Below are 22,889 nucleotides of genomic sequence, written 5' to 3'. Positions count from 1 at the left end.
CTGTTAGTCTCCATTCTCCATTAGACTTTCGCACTGGCCATATGGGGCTATTGAAGGGTGAGCGGGTCCTGCTGATCACCCCCTGACTCTCCAGTCTACGGATCAGCTGATGGATGGGAATCAGGGAGTCTCAGTTGGTGCGATATTGCCGCCGGTGCACTGTTGTGGTCGCAATTGGCACTTGTTGTTCTTCAACTTTCAGCAACCCCACAGCAGAGGGATCTTCTGAGAGACCAGGCAAGGTGGACAGCTGCTCAATTTCCTCAGTCTCCAAAGCAGCAATACCAAAAGCCCACCGGTACCCTTTTGGGTCTTTGAAGTACCCTCTCTTGAGGTAGTCTATGCCGAGGATGCATGGAGCCTCTGGACCAGTCACAATAGGGTGCTTTTGCCACTCCCTCCCAGTCAGGCTGATTTCAGCCTCCAGCACAGTCAACTCTTGGGATCCTCCTGTTACTCCAGAAATATAGATGGGTTCCACCCCTTGCCAACTTGATGGCATCAGGGTACACTGTGCACCGGTATCTACTAGAGCCTTATACTTCTGTGGGACTGATGTGCCAGGCCATCTGATCCACACAGTCCAGTAAATCCGATTGTCCCCTACCTCCACCTGGCTGGAGGCAGGGCCCCTCTAATGGTCGTCACAGCACTGGACACTTAAGTCGTGTTGAAAGGGATTATTCTTCGTTATCACAGGAGCTGGAGTAAAATCAGCTCTTCCACTCCATCTGGGAAACTGCTCACCAGAGACTGAAGCCGTAGCTCTCATGGGACGATCAGTCTTGGCCCTTGCTCCCCTCTTCAGTTCACTCACCCGTTCCTCCAAAGCTGAAGTAGGTTTTCCATCCCACTTTGTCATGTCTTCTCCGTGATCCAGCAGGTAAAACCATAGGGTACCCCGTGGCGTATACCTTCTGTATCCCCTCTCTTGAATAATAGGACGTCTTTTGTTAATAGCTGAGACGTGTGTTGGTACACATGAGGAGCTGGATAAATCAGATACATCGTCCCTCAATTTGTCGAGGTCCTGGGACAGTTTTTTCACAGCTGAGATGATGGAAGGGGTGAGGTTGTCTTCGAACTCTCGGAGTTTATGAACCATTTCATCCACTGTTAGTGGTACTATGTCATTCCAGGTCACTGTTGCCAATGAATGGGCATATGATGACGGTGCATTCCGTGTAAGTTTTCGCCACATGGGTCGTGTACATTCAACTTCATCTGGATCTATAGGTGTATCCCCGTTATTCGGCTTGATGTGATAGATCATCTCTACGATGGCCGATTCCCTCAGAGACTGGATGCCTTTGTCTATAGTAGTCCACTTGGCCGAACGACTCGTAACATCGTCCTTGTACGGAAACCTTTCTTTCACAGCTGCCAAGAGCCTCCTCCAAAGGCTGAGGGACTTTTTCTCTCTTGCAATTGCTTTGTCAATTCCCCCTTCTCTAGCAAGTGATCCCAGCTGCTTGGCTTCTGTACCTTCTAGTTCGTGACCATCGGCCCCATTGTCCCAGCATCGGAGTAACCAGGTGATGAGGTGCTCCCCTGGTTGACGGGTAAAATCTTTTCGCATATTCCGCAGCTCGGTTGAGGTCCGAGGTCGAGAAGTTACCTCTTCTTCTTCTTCTTCGTCATGTGATGATGACTCCTGATCAGATTCTGGACCGGGTGGTGAATTCATTGGTTCTTCATCTCGCTTCACCCTTTTTGCCTCCTTTTTGCTTGTTCTCTTGCGTACAGGGGCAACTGATATTGGTACGAATTGGTCCTCTGGTTTGGCTGCAGTGATTATCACTGTGGTTTGAGTAGCGACTGTACTTGTTGCTGGGGGTGGTGTAGCTACCGTGCTTGGAGCTGGGGTAACCGCGCTGTCTGTTGCAGTTGAAGTTTGAGCAGCTGCTGTACTTGCCACTGGGGTAGCTGCGCAGTTCATTGCAGCCAAAGTTTGAGTAGCGACTGTCGCTTTGCCCTCAAATCCGCCGATATTCTTTTCCTTTTGAAGGTGCTGGATAGTGTTGAACAAGGCCCTGTAAGCATAGGCCAAGCCCCAGCACGTTGCCGTGATTTGTCCATCTCTGGTATGGCCAGAATGACCACACACCTCATTTAAGTGTTTTACTAATTCTTCTGGATTTTGCAGTTGTTCGGTAGTGAAATTCCAAAATACTGGAGGGGCCCACTGACCTAGATACTTGCCCATACTATCCCACACACCCTGCCACTCATGGCTGTCCAGCCTCTGGGAAAATCTCTCGGTCCTCCTACATCGTCATTTGACCCCAGACAAGACCCAAACCTGAATCTGCTTAACTCTTGAAATCAGTAGTGGGCAAAACACACTCTGTATGCGTGTTAGCATGGTGATTCCCATCACCATCAGCAAACAAGTCTCAACAGCATTAAAATGCCATTCAAAAAATTCAAAACTCTCAAATGTAAATGGTCTGGGGGGACGACTAGGAGGGTAAAGGATGTCTCCTTCACAGGTTGAGCACCTGAGAAGGAGAAAAAAGATGTGTAATTGCTAAGCACCTCCATCATATACCTCCTAAAGTATAAAGGTGGTGACCACACTGGGAACATAAACCAGATCAGTTTCATGATCAATGATTCTATTGTATTACAAGTCATTACCATAAAGTACAATGGGATAAAAACCTTAGCCCAAGCCCCACACTTGAAAAACACTAATACAGCCAATACCGGATGGACGTAAGATATGGTATACTGAAACTGTGAGATGAAGAGGAAAAACCTTGAGAGCCAATAAATCAGCATTGTGACGAGTGACTATCAATCCAGTCAGATCTGTTCTTATCTCAACCCCTCGTGCCCCACGTTGGGCGCCAAAAAGAACTATCATGGTTTAAACCCAGTCAGGTAACTTGTTCACTCACTCCCAGTGAGTGGTGCCGAGCTGACAACAATCAAGGTCCGTGTCCGTCTCCCCCCCCCCCCCCCACCGGGGCTCTCCCCTTCCCCGCTCCCGGAGGAACGGGGAGGAGGATCGAGAGAGTGCAACTCCTACGGGTTGAGACAAGAACAGTCCAGCAACAAATCACCACCACTACTATCAGCTAAAACAATGATAAGGGAAAATAACAAGGGAAGAGAATACGATACCACCGGCCAAGAAAACGAGTTCCACCCGGAAGCTCCTGTCCTTCCGGGTAACTCCCAGTTACCCCCCACCCCGGGCATGACGTGCTGTGGTATGGAATACCTCCCCGGCTAGCCCGGGTCAGGCGCCCCGTCTCCGCTTCCCCACAGCCTCCCCTCCTCCCTGGCAGAGCATGAGCCTCACAGAGTCCTTGGTCAGGGTAAACATCACTTAGCAACAACCGACAACATCGGCTTCACCAACACTGTTCTCAAACCAGAAGTCAAAACACAGCACTGCACCAGCTAACACAAAGGAAAAAACATGACTGCTACTGCTGAACCCAGGACAAGTAGTCAACTCATTTAAAAAAATTAAGACAAGCAATACATCATATTGATGTAAAGCAACGTTATTAATGTGCCACCAAGATCAATCAACTTTGTAAAATCCCTCAGATAAGGAGATTACTTCTGTCACATCCCTAGCAAGTTTCTGGTCACAAGAGTCTCCTGCAACAGTAACACAAGAATGGAAACTCCAGTTCTTCAGGCTTTAAGGTCTCAAAGCATGCTGTCACCAAAGAAATACAAACAAATCCATGTTGCCCCTGACAATTTGTTTTCTTCAGGAACTGCACTCTGCTTTTTTCTCTCTGCCTCATTGTTTGGAAATAAAATTAATTCTCTCCTTAAACCCATCCGGTTATGTTCAATTAAAAGTCGTATTTCCTCCAGTTTATAAGGGAACCACTTTCTGCTTGAGAAATTACCACCCAAACTTATCAGCTGTTCCACTACTATCACCACCAGATTCCTGCTGAGAGGACAGGAATATAACAAAGACATTGCTGAGAGTGTTTCTGTGCTAATTAGTAAGGCAATTATTATTCAGACAAGATTCCTAAAGGTAAAAAGGAAAAGAGTGAATAAGGAGCCAGCAAAAAGTAGGTAGACGGATGATGGGCAACATCCATACCACACAGTAGAGTGGCACCTATGACAAAACAGTAAAGAAGGACAAGGTTTTGAGGGTAGAAATACGAGAGTAACATGAGAGATATATGAGAGAAATATTTAAAGAATGTAAGAGATGGACGGCAGGCCAAAAAAGCATTTCTGAACTTTTACTAGTTATTGCCACTCCAGTTTAGCAGCAGAGAAGATCACAAAAGGAGAAACATATCTTTTCTAAGATGAAAAATATTGTACAAATACACTGCCAAAAAAAAAAAAAAAACAACCCCAAAACCTCAATGTTTTTGTGCTTATACACCTACACTAGAAGAAGAATTATTAATCTAATATCTGCTTTTAAAAAAAAAATATATATTTTTATAACATCTAACCACTTCCACTTCTGTACTGTATGCAGTTTTCCATTAGAGCCTATAAATACTCAGTGCTTCTATGCTTCCAAATTGAAGCATATAAGCAGAAAGCTAATTCCACAACTAGTTTTTCTGCTTATAACCACTCAACACGCGTGTTCATTCTGCTGTAGATGAAGTCAGTCCCCAAAGCATTCACAGACAGATGAAATTTACAAGATTCTAGAGAAACCCAAGATGCATCATTTTTTCCAGGTCACACCTATTGACCACTCAATAGTCATGTAGATTGCCTACATGCTGCTAAACCACAATTCAAATGCATTTGTGCTCACACCCTCTCAAAGATTGTCCAGAGACATGGTTCCAGATTGCCTGGCCAGGGTAAAGTCAGAACTCAACACTAAATCCAAGATGGGCTTTTTATGCTTTAAGAAGTTCAATTCCTGCTGGGTTTCAATGGCATTCCAGTTCATCTTCACTTTGAAAAAAAAGGAATTTAGTATCTTACTTATTACTTTTTTTTTTTTTTAATTTTACATTTATTCTTAACTGATTTCAGTTAGGCTGAAACACTTATTACAAATATTATAAACTCTCATTTAAATAAGGCAGAATTTCACTCTAAATTTGCACTGTTCTCTTCCATTCACTCCTTCTGTAGCAATTATTCTATCTATAATCAGCAGTAATTCACAGTTAGCATCTCCCTTCCTGTTCAAAGTTTTTGAGTTTACAGTGGGTAAAATAAAAATGATGACTTATTGTTTCTTTCCTCATGCAGAAGAAAAGGAAATGTTTGTTGCTGAAGTTGGCACAGTAACACAAACATGCTCTTTTATAACCTCTTATGTTCTGCTAGTCGTCTGCAGGCATGGATCTTTTTTATGATTTGAAAAAGCATCAGTATTTTTAAGTCTTGTTCCTTTTCAAAATCACCATAGCCTATGATCTCAACAGCAGCTCCTTCTTGTTTCCTCTTTGATTAGGCTAAAATAGACCTTATTTAAATTTAATAGTACCTCATCATGTCATAAAACCTACCAGGAAAGTGCAGGCACAACACTGTCAATTGTCACAAGGCAAGCTGATGCACAAAACATGTTGTGTAACTGTCAGGCCTAATTGCTCCCACCACACTTACAGACACAGATGTCCAGGTTTATTTAAAATAGCCGTAAGCAAAACAGCACGACTTGTGGTGTTTGGGATTGTTTGAGGGTTTTTTTTAATGTATGTATTTTACTAGGAGACATCTGATTACAGAAAGTGCTCATATTTTATTCCTGTGCTGACATGGCAATGGTTTCAGGAAAATGGTATCAGCTGGATTATACTTTCAGCACACTAAGGATGGTCCCATCCAGACCACTTCCCAGATGCTCTTGCCTGCAAATTCCACCGAGCATCCAGATACAAACTGATCAGAACATTATTTTGTACAAGTGACATACAGCAGAACAGAATTATTTCTTTTTCCTTACAAATCTATATTACTGAGGGGGAGGGGGGAAAGATATAACATTCATGCATGCATGGGAAAACTCCTAGAAGGCAAAGCAGCTATTAGCTGATATCAGCAGATACGTTTATGTGGTGATTATTAAAAAAAAACCCAAACCCACAATCAACGAAACCACTGTATTTTCTTGCTGTTAAGTTCTAGTGAAATGTCAATCAGCGAAAGCGACATTCACATATGGTACTAGAGTCTTGTACAATGAGCCTTGTGATTTTGTTTAAGCATCTCTGAAGGCCACCCATGCTCTTGCCAGGATGTCCATATAACGAATAACAGAATTACAGCAAACAATACAAATAATTCCATCTTAGAAAGACCACAGGATAATTAAGGGGAATAGAACACAACTTTCCTAAATATATGGGGTAAACCACAATACAATACATATGTTGACTATATTTGAGCAACAACCTAATGCCCCTGTCCTTCAGATTTCACTTTATAGATGTATCACTATATTTATATGGACGCAGATGAAGGCAACAGAATCACAGGGAATTAGAGGCCTAAAATTTCAGAATTACACAGGGCATCCCACAGCAATGGCAACTAAATTCTGGGCAATTGCTGGACAAAATGAAGAACTCTGAGTTTTGACTTAGAAAACATGAGGATTTCTACTTTGGTGCAGTAAGGTTTCTATATAGCCTGTATTCTTTGAATAGAACCACAGAAAACAACAGGTTGATAAGGGGACATCTGTAGGACAGGACATCTAGTCCAGCCTCCTGAATCTGGCACTGCACTGCACAAAGCAAGATTAGATCACCCTGGGCCTTCTGTAGTTGAGTTTTGAAAATCTCCATTGATGAAAATTTTGCAGCTTTACATAGAATTCTACTTGCTCATGTCCTACACCAGAAAAATTTAAGGACATTCTAAGAGTAATCTAACATCTTAAGAAAATAAACTAGGAAGTTATACAGCATTTAGCCTCAAAAATTAGCCTGCTGAGCTGCTTCCACAAGCAGATGAATACAACTTTATCAAGTTCAGCACAAGGTCAATTTTAGTAAAACCCATTTCTGCACATGAAAAGACCTTAATTACTTCCAGTGAAGAGAAAAAATGAGTTTCTCATTTACTTTCAAGCAAATGAACATTATAAAGACATGCAGAGGCATTTTTCATGTCATATTTAGCTGTCCCTTAAAGGAATAGCTCTGGAATACAACTGCATTCGTGTATTATAAATAGCTATGCATGTATCAGCCTTGCTCCTATGAACCGTCCTACTATTGTTCCCTCTGCTTAAAATTCCTGTAATGGTCTACCTACCCTTAAATTCAAGAGCTCAGCTGAGAAGGGAACACTCTCCTTCTGGATTTCTGCACCAACAATGCTTTGCTTGTGCCAATAAATAAACACTTAGATTTTTAACATAAAATTTGCCAAGATACTTCAAACAAGACACAGAAACCTTAAAAAAGTCAAAAACCTATTAAAACCAATACTTATTAAGTCCATTTGACTTGTTTGCAAAAACTATATTGTAGATCATAAAATACAGTACGTTATTCTAGCATTTTAAATGCCCAGAAGTCCTATGCATTGCTAAATTAAAATATGTAATTCACATTGTGTTGTAAATGACAATGTACAATGAAAGGTGCACAGGAGAATTTCTCAGAGATTTAATTCTTTCATTTCATTTTCTTCAGGGAAAAGCTTTGAGAATTGCTGGTTTCTATTGTCCTGTAGTTACAGCAATAACTAACAGCTAAATAATACAGCAATCATAACACCTAACTTTCACTAAATTTTCCTCCCTGCAGAACCTTAGAAATTAATCTGATCATAGATGTGTAAAATAATAAACAAGCCTGTCATGGCTATCCTTACCTGTTTCTATATGAATAAAAGATTTGCTGAAAAAAGAATTAATGACTCCTATGGAGGATTAGCGACTATCCCCAGCATTTTGCAATTCTTATTCATCAATTAAAGTTGTTATCTGGAAAGAAACATGTAGTGTAAGTAAACAAACACCACTTCATTTAGTCAGCCCAGTTGCCCAGAACTTGTTTATAATTTAAAGTAGACAAGTCTTCATTAAGACAGATGCCCATGGTTTCAGTAAAGATTTAAATGAATCTTTTTTTCCTGTGATAGATCTCCTGACAGTCAATACTGAATAATAGGTTTAGTCTGATCAGCTATTTCTGACCTTGTTCAGACTTACGTACTATAACCAACTGGAGAACAAAAATGTATTCCCAACCAGACATGAACAGACAATCTGAACTGTAAAAGAGGGGGAGGGAAAAAAAAAAAAAGGTAGTTGTGCCTGGAAGCCATTATTACAGAAGTTTCAGACCAGATAATCTAAACCACGATTTTGGCCCTTGGTTTCCCTATGTGGACAGTTTCTATCAAAATTACCTTGGACTATATCCAGCTTGCTAGGAGTGCTTAATTAAGCTGTCGTAACTACTACAGTGTTGAAAGGTGAAGAGAGCAACGTGCTACCTAGACTGCCAGACACTCTCTCATATACCATTGATGGGAGAAAAGTATCTGCGCTACCCAGGACAGAGCACCTAAAACAGTCAGTCTGCCACACCAGGCAGGCAGGCACATATGGCAGACTGTGTGAACATGCCTTTTTGACTTCAGTTTTTCATACGTGCTGAAGGGGAGTCATGCTTTCAATTTTTCATGTAAAACATCTCCTGCTAACCCTGCTGCTCTCCCTTCTGCTAACTTACATACATCCACAGACTAAACAACAATGCATCAAAATGCATGTCACAAATACTTAAATGAAAAACAGAATTTAAAGTGACTCTGTTGTTAGAGGCACCACACTGGGGCCCCTGCAAGATCTGGAATTTTCTTGTACCATATTTATGCATGGCATATGCAAGTCCCATTTCTGTAACTAGAGACATTCAAGATACCTTATTCTAAACAGCTACAACTTTCCCATGTATGGCTCCACCCTGAGAGTTATATATTAATGACTTAAACCAGGCATGTCATTAGTATCTTTAACCACAAGATTTCTCTAGTTACACAGGTCTCCTGAGACCTAATTAAATAAAAAGTATGAATATATAAGGCATTACAGGGAGCAAGTTGCAAATATTTCTAAAAAGCCTGGAAAAATAGACACACACAGAGGAACCACAGAATAACAGAATCATAGCATAGTTAGGGTTGGAAAGGACCTTAAGATCATCTAGTTCCAACCCCCCTGCCATGGGCAGGGGCACCTCACACTAAACCATGTCACCCAAGGCTCTGTCCAACCTGGCCTTGAACACTGCCAGGGATGGAGCACCCAAGTGCGCAGAAGAATTCAAGATACCTAGTTATGTTACAGCTATGTAAATCACAGAATGGTTGAAGTTGGAAGAAAGCTCTGGAAATCATTAGGCCAACCTCCCTACTAAAGCAGGTTTACCTGGCGCAGATTGCACAGGATCGCATCCAGGCAGAACTTTAGTATCTCCAGAGAAGGAGAATCCGCCTCTCTGGGCAGTCTGTTCCAGTGCTCTGCCACCCTCAAAGTAAAGTTTTCCCTCATATTCAGCTAGAACTTCCTGTGTTTTAGTTTGTGCCCACTGCCCCTTATCCTTTCACTGGACACTACTGAAAATAGTCTGGCCCCATCCTCTTGACACCAGCCCTTAAGATACTTGTATGCTGTGATAAGTTCCCCTCTCAGTTGCCACTTCTCCAGACTAAAAAGGCCCAGCTCCTCAGTCTTTCCTCATGAGAGAGATGCTCCAGTCCTCTAGCCATCTTCACAGCCCTCTGCTGGACCCTCACCAGTAACTCCTTATCTTTCTTGCACTGGGGAGCCCAGAACTGGACACAGTACTCCAGATGCAGCCTCACCAGAGCAGATGGGGAAGAACACCTCCCTCAACCCGCTGGCCACACTCCACCCAACGCACACCAGGATATCACTGGCCTTCTTGGAACATTGTGGCTCATGGGCAACTTGACCAGGACTCCCAGGTCCTTCTCTGCAGAGCTGCTTTCCAGTAGGTCAGTCCCCAGCCTCTACTGGTGCAAGGACTTCTTTCTTGCCAAGTACAGGACACTTCACTTGCCTTTGTTGAACTTCATTAGATTCCTCTTTACCCAGCTCTCTACCCTATCCGGGTCTTGCTGAATGGCAAGCAGCACACCCCTCACTGTGAAGCACAATAAATTGGTTGTTGTTAGCTCTGTGCTGCCATAGCTGTATTACTGCCCCAACCGTTAGTGCTTTACGGCTACATTAGGCTCCATTCAAGTTCCTCACGGAAAAATAGCCGCATTTTTTATAGCAAGACATGCAGAGCTGATGACAACACAGAAAACAAAAACTCAACTCTTCCTGATCACAGGCTTTTTTTTCTTAAAGCTCATGCTGGTTCACTTCAGTGAGGCAGACTGTCTAGCAGGAACGGTTGATAGGAGCTTCACCAGGAAGTTGGTGGTGTTACCATGTTTACCTCCTTCAGATGGAAAAAAACTAAACCAAGACAAAGCGATTTAAAAATTTTTATGATGACTCGGTGTTATTGACACAATTATAATCTTATAAACTACTCCTATATCCTGATCTGGACTTCCTTCCCTCTTTCCTGCTGCTGAGAGGTACAGAGATACCTCAAGCAACTTGGTGGAGAGCACACATTGATGAGTCTCTCCATTCATCTCTGCCCCTTGATTTTTTCCACCAGCACTTACTAAGGGCTAGAAGATGAAGGCAAGAAGCAAAGGAGGGAGCTACAAAAAAAACCCACACAAACAAAACAGCATTGGTGAGACCACACCTGGAGTAAAGTGTCCAGGTCCAGGCTCCTCCATACAAGAGAGATGGGTATACTGAAGAAAGTCCAGTGACGGGCCACAAAGATGGCTAATGGAATGGAGCATCTCTACTATGAGAAAAGGCTGAGAGAGAGCTGGGACTGTTTGTTTAACCTTGAGAAGGCTCCAGGGGAATATCTTTAATGTGTACCTGAAGGGAGAATGTAAAGAGGACACAGCCAGGCCCTCCTCAGTGGTGTCCAGTGACAGGACTAGAGGAAATGTGAACAAACTGAAACACAGGAGGCTCCCTCTGAAGATCAGAAAACACTTTTTCCACTATGAGGGTGAACGAGCACTGGGACAAGCTGCCCAGGAAGGTTGTGGAGTCTCCATCCATGGAGATACTCAGAAGTCACAAAAAACAGCTGAGACATCTCTGAGCTAGTCATGGGGAATAACACCATACAGAATTTCCAATTTAAGAAAGAAAAAATGTATTGCTTCTGCACTTTGGCTGCTGCGGAGAATCCACAGGAAGAGGCTTGTTAAGGGTGACTGTTTAACAAACCTACCTACATCCAGCCCTGGATGTGAGCACATCTGTATTTCAGAGTCACTAAACACCCAGTTTTAGGCATGAATAGTATACATGTACATTTGCAGTTGCAAATTAATCAAATACTAGCATTTGTTATGTGTAAAGCAGGTATTTTCAAAGCAATTTACGAGCTTTAGGCTAAACATCTATCTTTACCAGAAACTAGCTAAATATCACCTAAAATTTAAAGGCAGAGAAGCAAAATGTCAAGTGATTTGTCCAAGGATGGACTCCTGGCTCTGAAGTAAACCTCAGAGGCTGAATTTAATTTGCCTGTCTTTCAAGTCTGTTGTTCAAGTTACACTCACATGTGCTGTGCAATTTATTCACTTACATTGAAGTAAGAGGACGAGGAAAACTCATTTCAAAATCTTAGGATTATTTTTTTTACAGTGTTCTGCCACAGGTAATTTGCAGAACAGTGATTGCAATAAGAAAATTACAATTCAAGTGAGAGTTTCCCAAAGAAGCAATCCTGATTTATGATTTTTAGACATGTTCCTGTATTAATCCAAGCTATGATAAAAAACACTATTGCTAAACAGTTATGCGTGACTCTCAGACCTTAATGTCTTTATTATCTTTCCTGTCTTTGCTCATTTTCTGAAATAAGGTAAGTAGTGATGACTCAGAGTAAACACTGAAAACACATCAATGTGCTCTCCCTACTGATTTCTAGGACTTAAAATAGCGTATTTCTAAAATAGGTGGGGTTTTCCCTTCACACAGCAAAATTAGCCCTATCAGCAGTGTGCCTGCTCCACACAGAACCGGGGTTTGTCTGATTCACAAGCAGTACTCAAATAGTAACTCTTCTCACACCTGAATGTCATTTGACTGCTTCAAGTTCTTCCACTCCTTTAAAAGTTTAGCAGACAGACTTTCATACCTTTTAGAAGATAACACTACCCTGCAGGAGCCATGTGTATAGCTAGCATCTATCAACGTCATACTTAATATTCCATAAGAAGTGCTCCATCCTGCAAGAGGACATAAACAAACTCAAGGGAAGCAAAGATTTTATTTAAATAGACAACTGCAAAACTTTAGCCTGGAGAACACAAATGATAAATGCTGGATTTCCAAGGCAACCAAAACGTGCTCTGGACATCACAACCAATTCGCTGGAATTATAAAGAGGTTTTCCATTTGTTGTAAGGATATTTTCAAAGAGACAAATCTATGAAGAGCAAAAGAGCCAAGTTTTGAGTTTCTCAAGAAAGTTAAAACCAGCTACTTGACCGCGAAAATTTAAAAGTTGCATGGAATAGAGTGAATGAAACTCAATGATTTTCTTTAAACAACCCATCATCAGGAAAATTCCCTTCCTCTGAATTACTCTGTTATAAATGAGCTTTCCAATGATCAGTTTGTTCTCAAAAGAAATAATAATTAATCCTACACTTAACATCACAGTGTCTGATCAATCTACTACAACAGAGCCCAAAGTTTCTATCAGGAAAGACTGACAGGAGAGAGGAGAGCCAAAACACCAACATGCCCCATCCCTGATTAGAAACAAGTCAGTGATATCAGCTCTCACTCATGTATCTACAGCCAGGGTCCCCTGGAATGGCAGTGGTGGGATGTGGCCAGAGATTTCCAGTACCCTTGGCCCTGGCAAAGTCCACCTGAGGGATCAGGAGCAGAGGGCTGGCAACTATGGGAAATGATCTGCTGGGCCAAGTATAGCCTGTGGGCACAGGAGAGCCAGCTAGGCCTCCCAAACTGGCCAGCACTATGTTACATTTCCATTATTCCTTATGCAGCAACCCAAAAAGGTGTTGGGAGTAAATTATAGATGCTTTTGCTTTGGGACATTAATGCAGAGTACAATTAACCAGGTAGCTGTGAAAAAGAGCTCTCGCATTCTGCTTATGTTTTGATGAACTATTCCAATTCTGTTCTGTTATCAGAGGTTTGTTTTGGAAACAAACACAAAAATTCCTACACAAACAAGTTACAGCCACAAATGAGGTTCTGGCCTGTAGCTTTTTATATTCTCCTACATTTATTAAATTAAATTGCTAACTATAATCAAATACCTTTACATTTCCAGGTATATGGCATTGTCGTGGTTTAAACCCAGGCAGACAGCTTGTTCACTCACTCCCCCCCCTTCTTTCCCTCCCCCTACTCCCGGAGGGACGGAGAGGAGAATCGAAAAGAATGCAACTCCCATGGGTTGAGATAAGAACAGTTTAGTAACTAAGGTATAACACAAATCACTGCTGCTGCCACCAATAATAACAATGATAAGGGAAATAACAAGGGAAGAGAATACAACACCTCACCACCAGCTGACCGATAACTTGCTCCCCCAGCCCGAACAAGCACCGACCCATACCTCCTGCAACCCTGCAGTCTACCAGCCCTTCTGGGGAACTCTCAGTTACAACCTGGGCATGCCGTGCTGTGGTACGGAATACCTCTTTGGTCAGTTCGGGTCAGGTGTCCTGTCTCTGCTTCCTCCTGGCTTTCCCTCCTCCCTGGCAGAGCATGAGGCTCACAAAGTCCTTGGCCAAACCAAAACATCCTTGCTATCAGCTCTGTTCCCAGGCCGAAAGTCAAAACACAGCACTGCACCAGCTACCAAGAAGGAGAAAAATGACTGCTACTGCTGAACCCAGGACAGGCATAAAAAACCCACCTCAAAAGATCACAAAAGATCCTCTATGTTAATTCCAGTAGCTCTTAAGAGGTACAAGCATCTGCCTGAACTGCTAAACTGCAGTGTGAAAGACACTCAATATCCCAAGTCAGAACATTAAGCAAATACTCATTCCAACATGAGAGGACCACAGCTACATGGTTTTATTAATGATGTCAAAAATACACCATTTATCATTATGTCATGAAATGACACATTTTTATTTGTTTTTAACCTGAACTGGTCATAAACCCCAGCACTGTCTGTTGATAACTGATCCTTAAGTGTTATCATCTTTGTTTGGTTAGAGTTTGTGGAAGATGGCAAGAAAAATGATTATCAGTGCATTATTACGCACTCAGAGTAAGCTAACAATACAGGCTTGTTTAAACACAGGAACAAGAAGAAAACAAAAGAGGACACCCCATGCAAAAGCTAGTAGTAACAGTCTGTGGACTTTCACTATTAAAAGAGTTACAGTAACACTTCAGACACTAACATTTTTGCAAACGTGTGCGTGTGCTCGTGGGGACATATATGTGTGCATACATAATGCACACAATGATCACATGAAGTTATGTTTCTCTATTACTCTAAGGGTTGGGTTTTTTTAAGGTTTTACTGAATTCCTCTAAGAGGTGTTCTAATCACGCTGTTTCATTTTATCAGTAACCTCCCAACTAAGATAAAAATCAAGTTTCATATGCATAGCTAGAATGCCTCAAACTAATTTAAAGTTGTTTGAAATTAATGGGAACTTAAAATTAAATCCTGAGATTCTTCACTGTCACTCTTTTCACTCACTTTGTCCTTCAGTGACTCAAGTAATTGTTTGTGTGGGAAGATAAAACAAATGCTTTTTCCACAGCGCAGAGCATATGGCTTCATGGACTACAGATCTGTACAGTCAGAAGTTTTACATTGATTCTAGCTTTTACTGAGCAATAAAACTATTCTTCAAGCTTTACGTAGGCCACCTATTCTATTTTATCACTGAGTCAAGCAAACATCTTTCAAGTCTGGTTGCCAAAATAACACCTAAAAAGTGCATCCATATTTTCTCTGAACTATCTTGATTTAAAAAAAATAAGAAATAAAAACCCAAATGATATTTTGGGTTGGACTTAACAAAACATTTTCTTTGAATGGATTACAGCACCTCAGTTTCAGGGACCTCTAGAGATATCAAAGAAGAAAAAAAGAAAAGGAGAATTAAAATGAAAATTAAAAAAACCACAAACCCACACAATTTATGGTGGACTTCTTACTTTTTTTATTGATGTTATTCCACTTTGCTTAACTATGTAGTAGAAAGCTGACTGGAATAAGATGCCCCACCTGCCTAAGAAAAGTGTACTAAACATTAAACTAATTTCTGTGACACAGAATACTTCGATACTTTTTAAAAGCTAAATTAGCATCCAGAAAAGAGACTGAGAGATACATTGGGGTCTGAAACCCTCACACCACCCTTCAGTCATCTAGGTTATTTCTAAGGTACCTAAAACTGTCAGACCCAGAGCTTCATTCTCTGTAAAAACTAGTAAGTTACTACACAGGGTACAATGAAATGTAGAGATTGGGCAAAAACTTAGTGAGAGAGATCTGCAACCCTTTACAAAGATCTACAAACATGTAACTGGTTAAAAATGAAATCAGTCCAGTAAACCTTTAAAGTTGGAAACTGTCTTTGGCTTGTCAGCTTTATAAACAAATAATCAATCCATCACCTATTTACTACAATGCCATATTGTTTACTGCTTTGGAGAAACTAAGTTCTTTTCAGTTGCCTTGCTTGGTTTGTGGAAGTTTGTGTGAGTCGCACACACAAATGAGTTCAATGTGCAGACAGCTGCATTTAAATTATCTTCCTCAACAACAACTTCTACGTTTCCTGCATCTCCAAAACATGGCTGCTTGGAATTAAAAAAAAAAAAAAAAAAAGGAAAAGGGAGGAAAAAATCCAAAATAACTAAATTAATTACTTTAAATGTGTTGTAGAACCCAGAATGCCATAAAAGGCACTTTCATACTTCAAAGAGCAACTTCAATAATCAAAACAAAACATTTGCAATTGCCAGTTATATGCAAAGAATGCGCCGCATTTTAACATGTGAAATGCATTTGGATGCCCTATGGTAGAGTTCATACACACGTTTTTCAGTCTCACTGCTTTTCCACAAAGCTCCTTGGGTCTTGACTCTGTCACGAGTGGTGTGCGGGTGCAAGAATCCATCCCTTTTCCTTATAGCTGAGTGCTTGAGCCCCAGGCTGAACAATCACAAACTCTTCTGTCGAATACCAATGCCATGCAACAGCACAGAGTTATTAGCAGTTTTCTTCTCGTCTTCTCTGACACCATCAACTTACTTCAAATGTTGTTTTACACAAATACTTGATAGAAAGTGACAGAACATGTTAGCATGTTGGGGGTTTTGTTTTGTTTTTTAAGCTAGCTCTTTTGATGGACATTACATTACATTACAATGACATGTTTTGAACTGTACAAAAGAACTGGTTTGGCAACATCCCCACAAACATACAATTAAGGGCAGTCCTGTAAGCTCCTTCCTCGTAGTCCATCTACATTACAAAGTATGAGGCAAATTCTGCATTATCTGGAAGCATGGTTTTGCTTAACCTCAAGTCTGAATTGCCTAATAACAGTCAATATTTTCAGCATCATCACAGTGCTATAAACATGACAAGGAAAGTAAATTCTATTTTGTCTAGCAAATAGTATCTCACCACTTGAAGAGCCTGCAGAAAAATGTGATTTAGAAGCAGAACTGGTGAGTACTAAAGTTCAACAACGGAAAGAACAGCTCCGACAAACTCAAAGCTGACCGATAAACTCTGAGGGATATTAAAAGTAAATATTAAAAAAAAAAATAAAATCTTTAGTTTCCATCTTACCACTTCGTAATCCTCACTGCCGAATAGGTACATCGCTACACCTCCACAGCCTGACGCTCCAGCGCGCCCGGACCGCCTAAAGTAAGGTCTCCGACTGCATCTTCAACTTCTTGCTTTCCAGCCCGGCGGGCTTCAGCGCTGCGATGCAGTCCCAGCGCGTCTTTCCCACGCTCAAACCGCTCTTTAAGTGCTGTTTTCGCGCACGAAAACAAAACCTCTTGCTGCAAAGGGCCGAGGAAACGACGGTCCGGCAGGCTGCCCCGAAGACGGAACTCCCCAGGCGGAGAGGAGGCAGGGAAAAAAGGATGGGACAGGGGGAGGGAGGGAAAGGAGAAAGAGGAGGAAGGCAGCGGAGGGAGCAGCGGCAGCAGCGGCCCGCCGCCCCCCCTCCCGCCCGTCCGGCTGCAGGGCCGCGCTGTCGGCTCCGCGCGGGGCCCAGCCGCTCATTCAGGCTCCTGCTCCGCGTCACGTTCTGCTGGCTCTGCCCTGATTGGCTGCGGGAGAAGCGGGGTCGGCCCGGGCAGCGGCGGGAGCACGGCCGGACGGTGCCGGGATCGGGATCGGGATCGTGATCGTGCTGGGAGCTGGGAACGGATCGCCCAGAGGCAGAGGGTGAAGCGGTCCGGTAAAGCGCGAACAAGCACAGACAGCTGAACTTGGAGGGGGTCAGAAGGAGCTCACAATCGCACTTCACAAATGTATTCCCTACTCCTCTGGTAGCTCTGCAAAAACCATAGAGCTCTCTCACCACCCACCTCTATTGAGAAATAAAGATCAGTCCAGGACAGTTTTCTGTTGCTATGTTTCACTCACTCCATCGCTTCCTTCTAGGACTACACAGCACAACTTTAACATGAGGGCGCTCCGGTAACAGGAAAGTTATACCCGCCACCTCCACAGCCCAGGAAGCACACCCAACATAGGATGCCGTGCCATGACAGGAGATCCCTAGGCCCTACCTTGCTCCTGGCCAACTTCCAGTCCAGGGAGAACAGGTGAGAAGAGTAAAAGCAGCCAAAGAGTGGGATAAAATGCAAAACAGTAGAAGACTTAGAAGTATAACTCACCAACATCGTTCCCAATCTAATATTTAAATGGAGCTAACCATTCTATGATGCTATGATTGAAGATGGTTCAGGAATACAGCATAAGTAATCCAGGCAGACATAGATACCGCCCTCCTGGAAAGGCTGTCCTTCACAAACTAGGGAAGAGGCCACAGGCTGGTATCAAGTAACACAACCCTGATGGAAAAAGCTTTGAAACAGCACATAGAAACCCATCCCCTCTCTGCTCAGCTCTCTAAATTCCTTACAGTTCACATTGCTGCTATCACTATAATTCATAATCAGAACTGTACTTAAACTCTAGGGAAAATTATGGAATATGGCATGTCATGAAGACATGACCGTCATGTCTGTATCTGTAATTGTGTTAACATACACAACATGTCATGGCAAGATATGTCATTAAATAGCATGAACGCGCACAGCACTGAAAAACAGTTTGTATTACCCACCTGCCTTCTCTTCCGTAGGAAAGAGCACAAGAACCGTTTCCTAACAAAACCACCAAATGAAGCAGTTCAAATACATTGCAAACATCCTCCCTGTTCCTCTTACTGCTTATTTTAAATACATCTTGTCTTGACTATCTCAGTTACTTTGTGTGAGTTAGTAGGTTATTCATCTCTCAATCTGCCTTCTCTGTCAAAACAGACCATTGGTACTCTGTTGATTGTATGTGATGTGACTCTCGAGTCTGGGTTTTTAAAGCTCTTGTAGGTATTCACAAGCAGAGTTAAAACCAAGCTATATACTCTTGGAAAGAGCAAATCAGACATCAGAAATCATTAATTTTACTTCCAACCATATGTTTACAAAATAGCAGTAGTTTAAATAGACAGCAGCCAAAGTGGTCACTTCACATTATATCAATTGCAAAGTATGCTTCAAACAAGTAATATCATAATACTGTGTTCCCAGAAAGTAAATAAAAATATGCACTATTCCAGCACAGAGGCAAATAGCAGACATAAGGAACCACAAACGGAATGTAATAATCCCTTGTCCAAATCGGTTGCCATTATTGATGCTGAGTGCGTGTGGTCACACACACTTGTAAGTTTACTGCCTAAACTTTATTGCACAGCTTTTTTAACACCACCTGTCAGTACTAGGCAAAGCTAGTGTCCTCACCCATTGCTTCACTTGTCTGATACAGCTCTTGAAAGCAACTGAAATTTGGATGCCATAACTTCATTGCTCTCTTCTTGGATATGACTCTCTCAACCAAACTTGGAAAAAAAAAGAAAAATCAGCAGGAATGTCACAACTGCTCATACTGTCACGAATAAAGCAAACACACTGCTTTCTATGTATTAAAAATTATGTTTTTTTTTTTTTTTAATGGTTTTATCAGCTCCTGTACTTTGGCTATGAATACGAAATCAGCAAGGATTGCAGTTCACATCTACTCAATAGAGACAGGGCATTATTCAGACTGTCACCATAAGTGACTTTCATGTCACAAGTAATTCTCACTACAGACAGTACAAGCAGTCAGAATCTGGCAGCTTGGACAGTAAATAAGCTGAATTGCTCATTGCTCTCCTGAACTGAAACATCATGACAGGTACCCACATCTATCTCAGGGCTCCACAAAGCAAATCTGTATGTAGCTTTTATGGCTCAAGAGTTAAAGTCTGCAAAGATGCCACCCCTATTAAGCATGCTTAAACTTAGCACAGCACTTCTGGATGACCTGTGTTCTACTCCCAGCTAAGCAACAGCAGTGGGTTTTCACTATGCTTCCTTCCTCTAATGGCACAGTGTGGCACTCGACTGGTCAGCACAGTGCAGACAGCGTGTCACTGCTGCTGACCCTTGCAGTGAGGCAGTACATACAAGAATGTTATGATCCACATAGAAAAAGTGAGCACAGAAGTGGAAATGGGAGAGACAGAGAAGTAGGCTGAAAAAAAAGAATTTTTGAGCAATGGGAATGGAAAGGTAATGAGAATGGGAAGAGCAGAATACCATAGTGCAGAAAAGGAAGGAAGCAGTGTGACTGTGTGACCTACTAGAAGCAAGCCAGAAGACACAAATTAAGATTAGCGAAAAAACATTCATGATAGGCAGAAAACATAATAGGATTTGAATAGGACCTGCACAAGGACAGCTGGCTACCTGACTTGCCTAAACTAGGGAAGAGGGGAATGGTAAGGACCAGCACAGAGATGCTGAGATGGGGTGCCTGGGCAGAACTGACTGATCAAGCAGATAGGGGCTACTACAAAACCTGTAGAATGGAGACTTCAGCAAGAAACAAAGTTTAGGATTGTAACAGAACTGAGATAAAAATAGAAAGTGTCAAAACCACAGCAATGGCTCTATAGAAAAAGAAGATAGAACAAAGCTAAGAGTGGAATCGCTCCTCCTTCACTGGTACTTCCCAGCACCAGACCCATGCTTAAAGATGTATCACACAGTTACACAAACTTGATGAAGTCTGAGCTTTAAGAACCAGCCTTCAGACCAAAGGAAAACAAAGTACCCTGGAGGCTTGATCATGAGAGTCAAGACTGCAGTCCGAAATTATGTGTAAATTACAAGACTGAAAGAAATAACTTCTTTAGTTTTCTACTGTATACAAATACTGTTAGAGTACCCCATGCTCATCTGTAGAATTGAGGACAGCAACAGCAACACTAAACATCTGTCAACAGAAGCAAGCAAGTACAAATGGAGGTGTGTCAATATGTGTGGGCTTTGTTTTCTCTGATTGTTTCTGTCCGTAAATTTTGTTCCTTTTGCAAAAGTGTATTAATATGTATAATACCTGATGGGATGGAGTAAAGATGACAGAGCCAGACTCTTCTCAGTGGCTCACAGTGAAAGAGCAAGAAGCATTGGCCATAGATTGAAACAGAGCAAATTCCATTTAAACATTTTTTGGTAGTGGTAGGGTTTGGTTTGGTTTGGGGTTTTGTTGTTTTCTGGTTGTTGTTGTTGTTGTTACTATTATAAATATTTTACTGTGAAGGTGACTGCCACAGGCTGCCCACAGAGGTGATAGAGTCTCCATCCTCAGAGATATTCAAAAGCCATCTGGACATGGTCCTCAGCAACTGGCTGTAGGTGGCCTTGCTCCAAGCAGGTGACTGGACAGCTCCAGAGGTGCCTTCCTACCTCAATCACTCGGTAAAACTGTAACAAATTCCTGTCAAAAATACCTGATTCACATTGATATTTTCATCATATTGATGTTTCCATCTCTCCATTTTAATTTTTAAAGATTAAGCATAATGACTTTTCAAATCATCTAGGAGGATAGCATTTACCTCTGGTATTTAAACTCTGACCCATGTCTTTCAAGCATAGCTATGAATTGTCTACACTATAAATAACTTTGTATATCATACTACTTCAACATAGTGCCTCTGGGAAAACAAATGGAAAAAAATGCTGACATGGTTGCCAAGGTTAATAGCCTAAACAGACCTCCCTTGATAAACAACAATCTTTCAGCTTGAATCCAACAGTAACAATATTTCTTTCTTCAGGAACTGCAACAGAAAGCAATTGACTCTCTCTTAACTAATTCAGATTCAAATTAAAACCCCAGAGAGGAATGTCAACAGCTTGTAACTCTCTTTTGCGCAGCTAGCAACAAGAATTTTCTCCGGTAAACAGGAGTGTTTCATTCTTAAGGGAACTTCAGCAAAGCTTCTATTTTCATTTACCTGTGGCAAAAAAACCTCTGAAGAACTTGTCCCTTTTTACAGACAGGACCAAACAGCAGGAGCTATTTGGCTTTAAACTACCTAACATCCAAACTATTATAAATGAAATAAAATTCATTTAAATTAAAGCACTAAATAATTGCTTAACACTGTTACTTAAATGGGAAAATTATGATTATCAAGTAATTTTTCAGTTTTTCCTAGGGTTTTCAGTTCTCCTACTGATTTTCTCCCATGGTGGTCAGGATAACTGTAGGTACCACACTTACAGCAGCATAAAATGTGGCTTGGTTATACCTCCAGGCATGTCATTGTCCTGAAAGAGCTACAGGTAGGATCTGAAGCCCAGGACTTCTTGCTCCTCTGAACAACAGCACATTATGAAAGGTGGGTTTTTTTCCAATTCTTCTCATTGCCATTGTTACGCCTCTGAAAGCTGTATGGTCTCAACTGCAGTTTCATCAGCTAAGAATAACTGGGAAATAAGACTCTGTGTTCCAAGAAACATCCAAGCATTTTATGAAAATGGTAAGGCTGTCTCAGCAAGGGAGACTGAAAGCAAGTTAACCCAGAAGAGTTAACAGTTTCATCATAGCACTGTGCTGCTCATATACTTCCAAGACAGGTAAGTAATTCAATTTGGGTTTCCCAGACTCCTGTTAAACAGCCCTGTCTGTATGCTTGGGGAGGTAAGGAGGATGGAGGGGCCAGGACATGATTTGGATGTCCTCATTTGCTTCTTTTGAATTACACCTTTCTTTTTCAATCACCCCCTAAAAACCAGCATGTTTTGGATCAAGTTAAAGGTTTTTTTTGTTTTAATTTTCAAACCAGCAAAAGTGTTGGGCAGCATCCCAGAACATGGTGCGGATTCCAAACCATCAAGATGCTCTGTGGTCATCTCCAGCAGACTCTGTATTTCTTTTCTGAAGGTACTGGTTTACATATAGCCATAAAATCAAACTCCATCTCTTTCCATAAAATCCCATACATTATTTAGGATGATGAAAACTCTCTTTTACAGATGGCGTACATCTGAAAGAGGGTTGATAAGTAACATTTTGTTCTATGAGATTTAATTTAGGTATATAATAAACCAATGTCAACTAAATCAAGATGCAATAATGAAACACTTCTTTAAGATTGTCACTTCTTAAATCTCAAAAACAAGCTTAAAATGAATGAATAATAAAATAAAATCTGAAACTATGCTCATGGAACTACTGGAATGCTATTTAAATTTTATTTTTAAACACTAAAGCTGCTTATCA

The 22,889-nt window shown here is 41.5% G+C and overlaps 1 protein-coding gene across 7 annotated transcripts in view; it reads right to left on the bottom strand.

Moving 5' to 3' along the window:
* CACNB2 (calcium voltage-gated channel auxiliary subunit beta 2) overlaps nt 1–22,889 on the bottom strand; it is a 261,734-nt gene that overhangs the window by 106,771 nt on the left and 132,074 nt on the right. Inside the window, exon 1 of one of the 7 annotated variants that reach the window (XM_057432555.1) lies at nt 16,875–17,189. The exons of the other annotated variants lie outside the window; for them this stretch is intronic. Coding sequence (XP_057288538.1) covers nt 16,875–16,907 — 33 coding nt within the window. The 5' untranslated portion in view covers nt 16,908–17,189. Of the gene's footprint in view, nt 1–16,874; nt 17,190–22,889 lie in introns of those variants that run through there. 7 annotated transcript variants of the gene reach the window in all.

The sequence above is a fragment of the Pezoporus wallicus genome, unplaced genomic scaffold (assembly GCF_028554395.1).
Source record: "Pezoporus wallicus isolate ANWC-B61680 ecotype Strahan unplaced genomic scaffold, APGP_CSIRO_Pwel_v1 scaffold_2584, whole genome shotgun sequence".
Classification (NCBI taxonomy): Eukaryota; Metazoa; Chordata; class Aves; order Psittaciformes; family Psittacidae; genus Pezoporus; species Pezoporus wallicus.
Note: the sequence above shows the minus strand (reverse complement) of the source record. Positions and strands in the feature narration are given on the sequence as shown.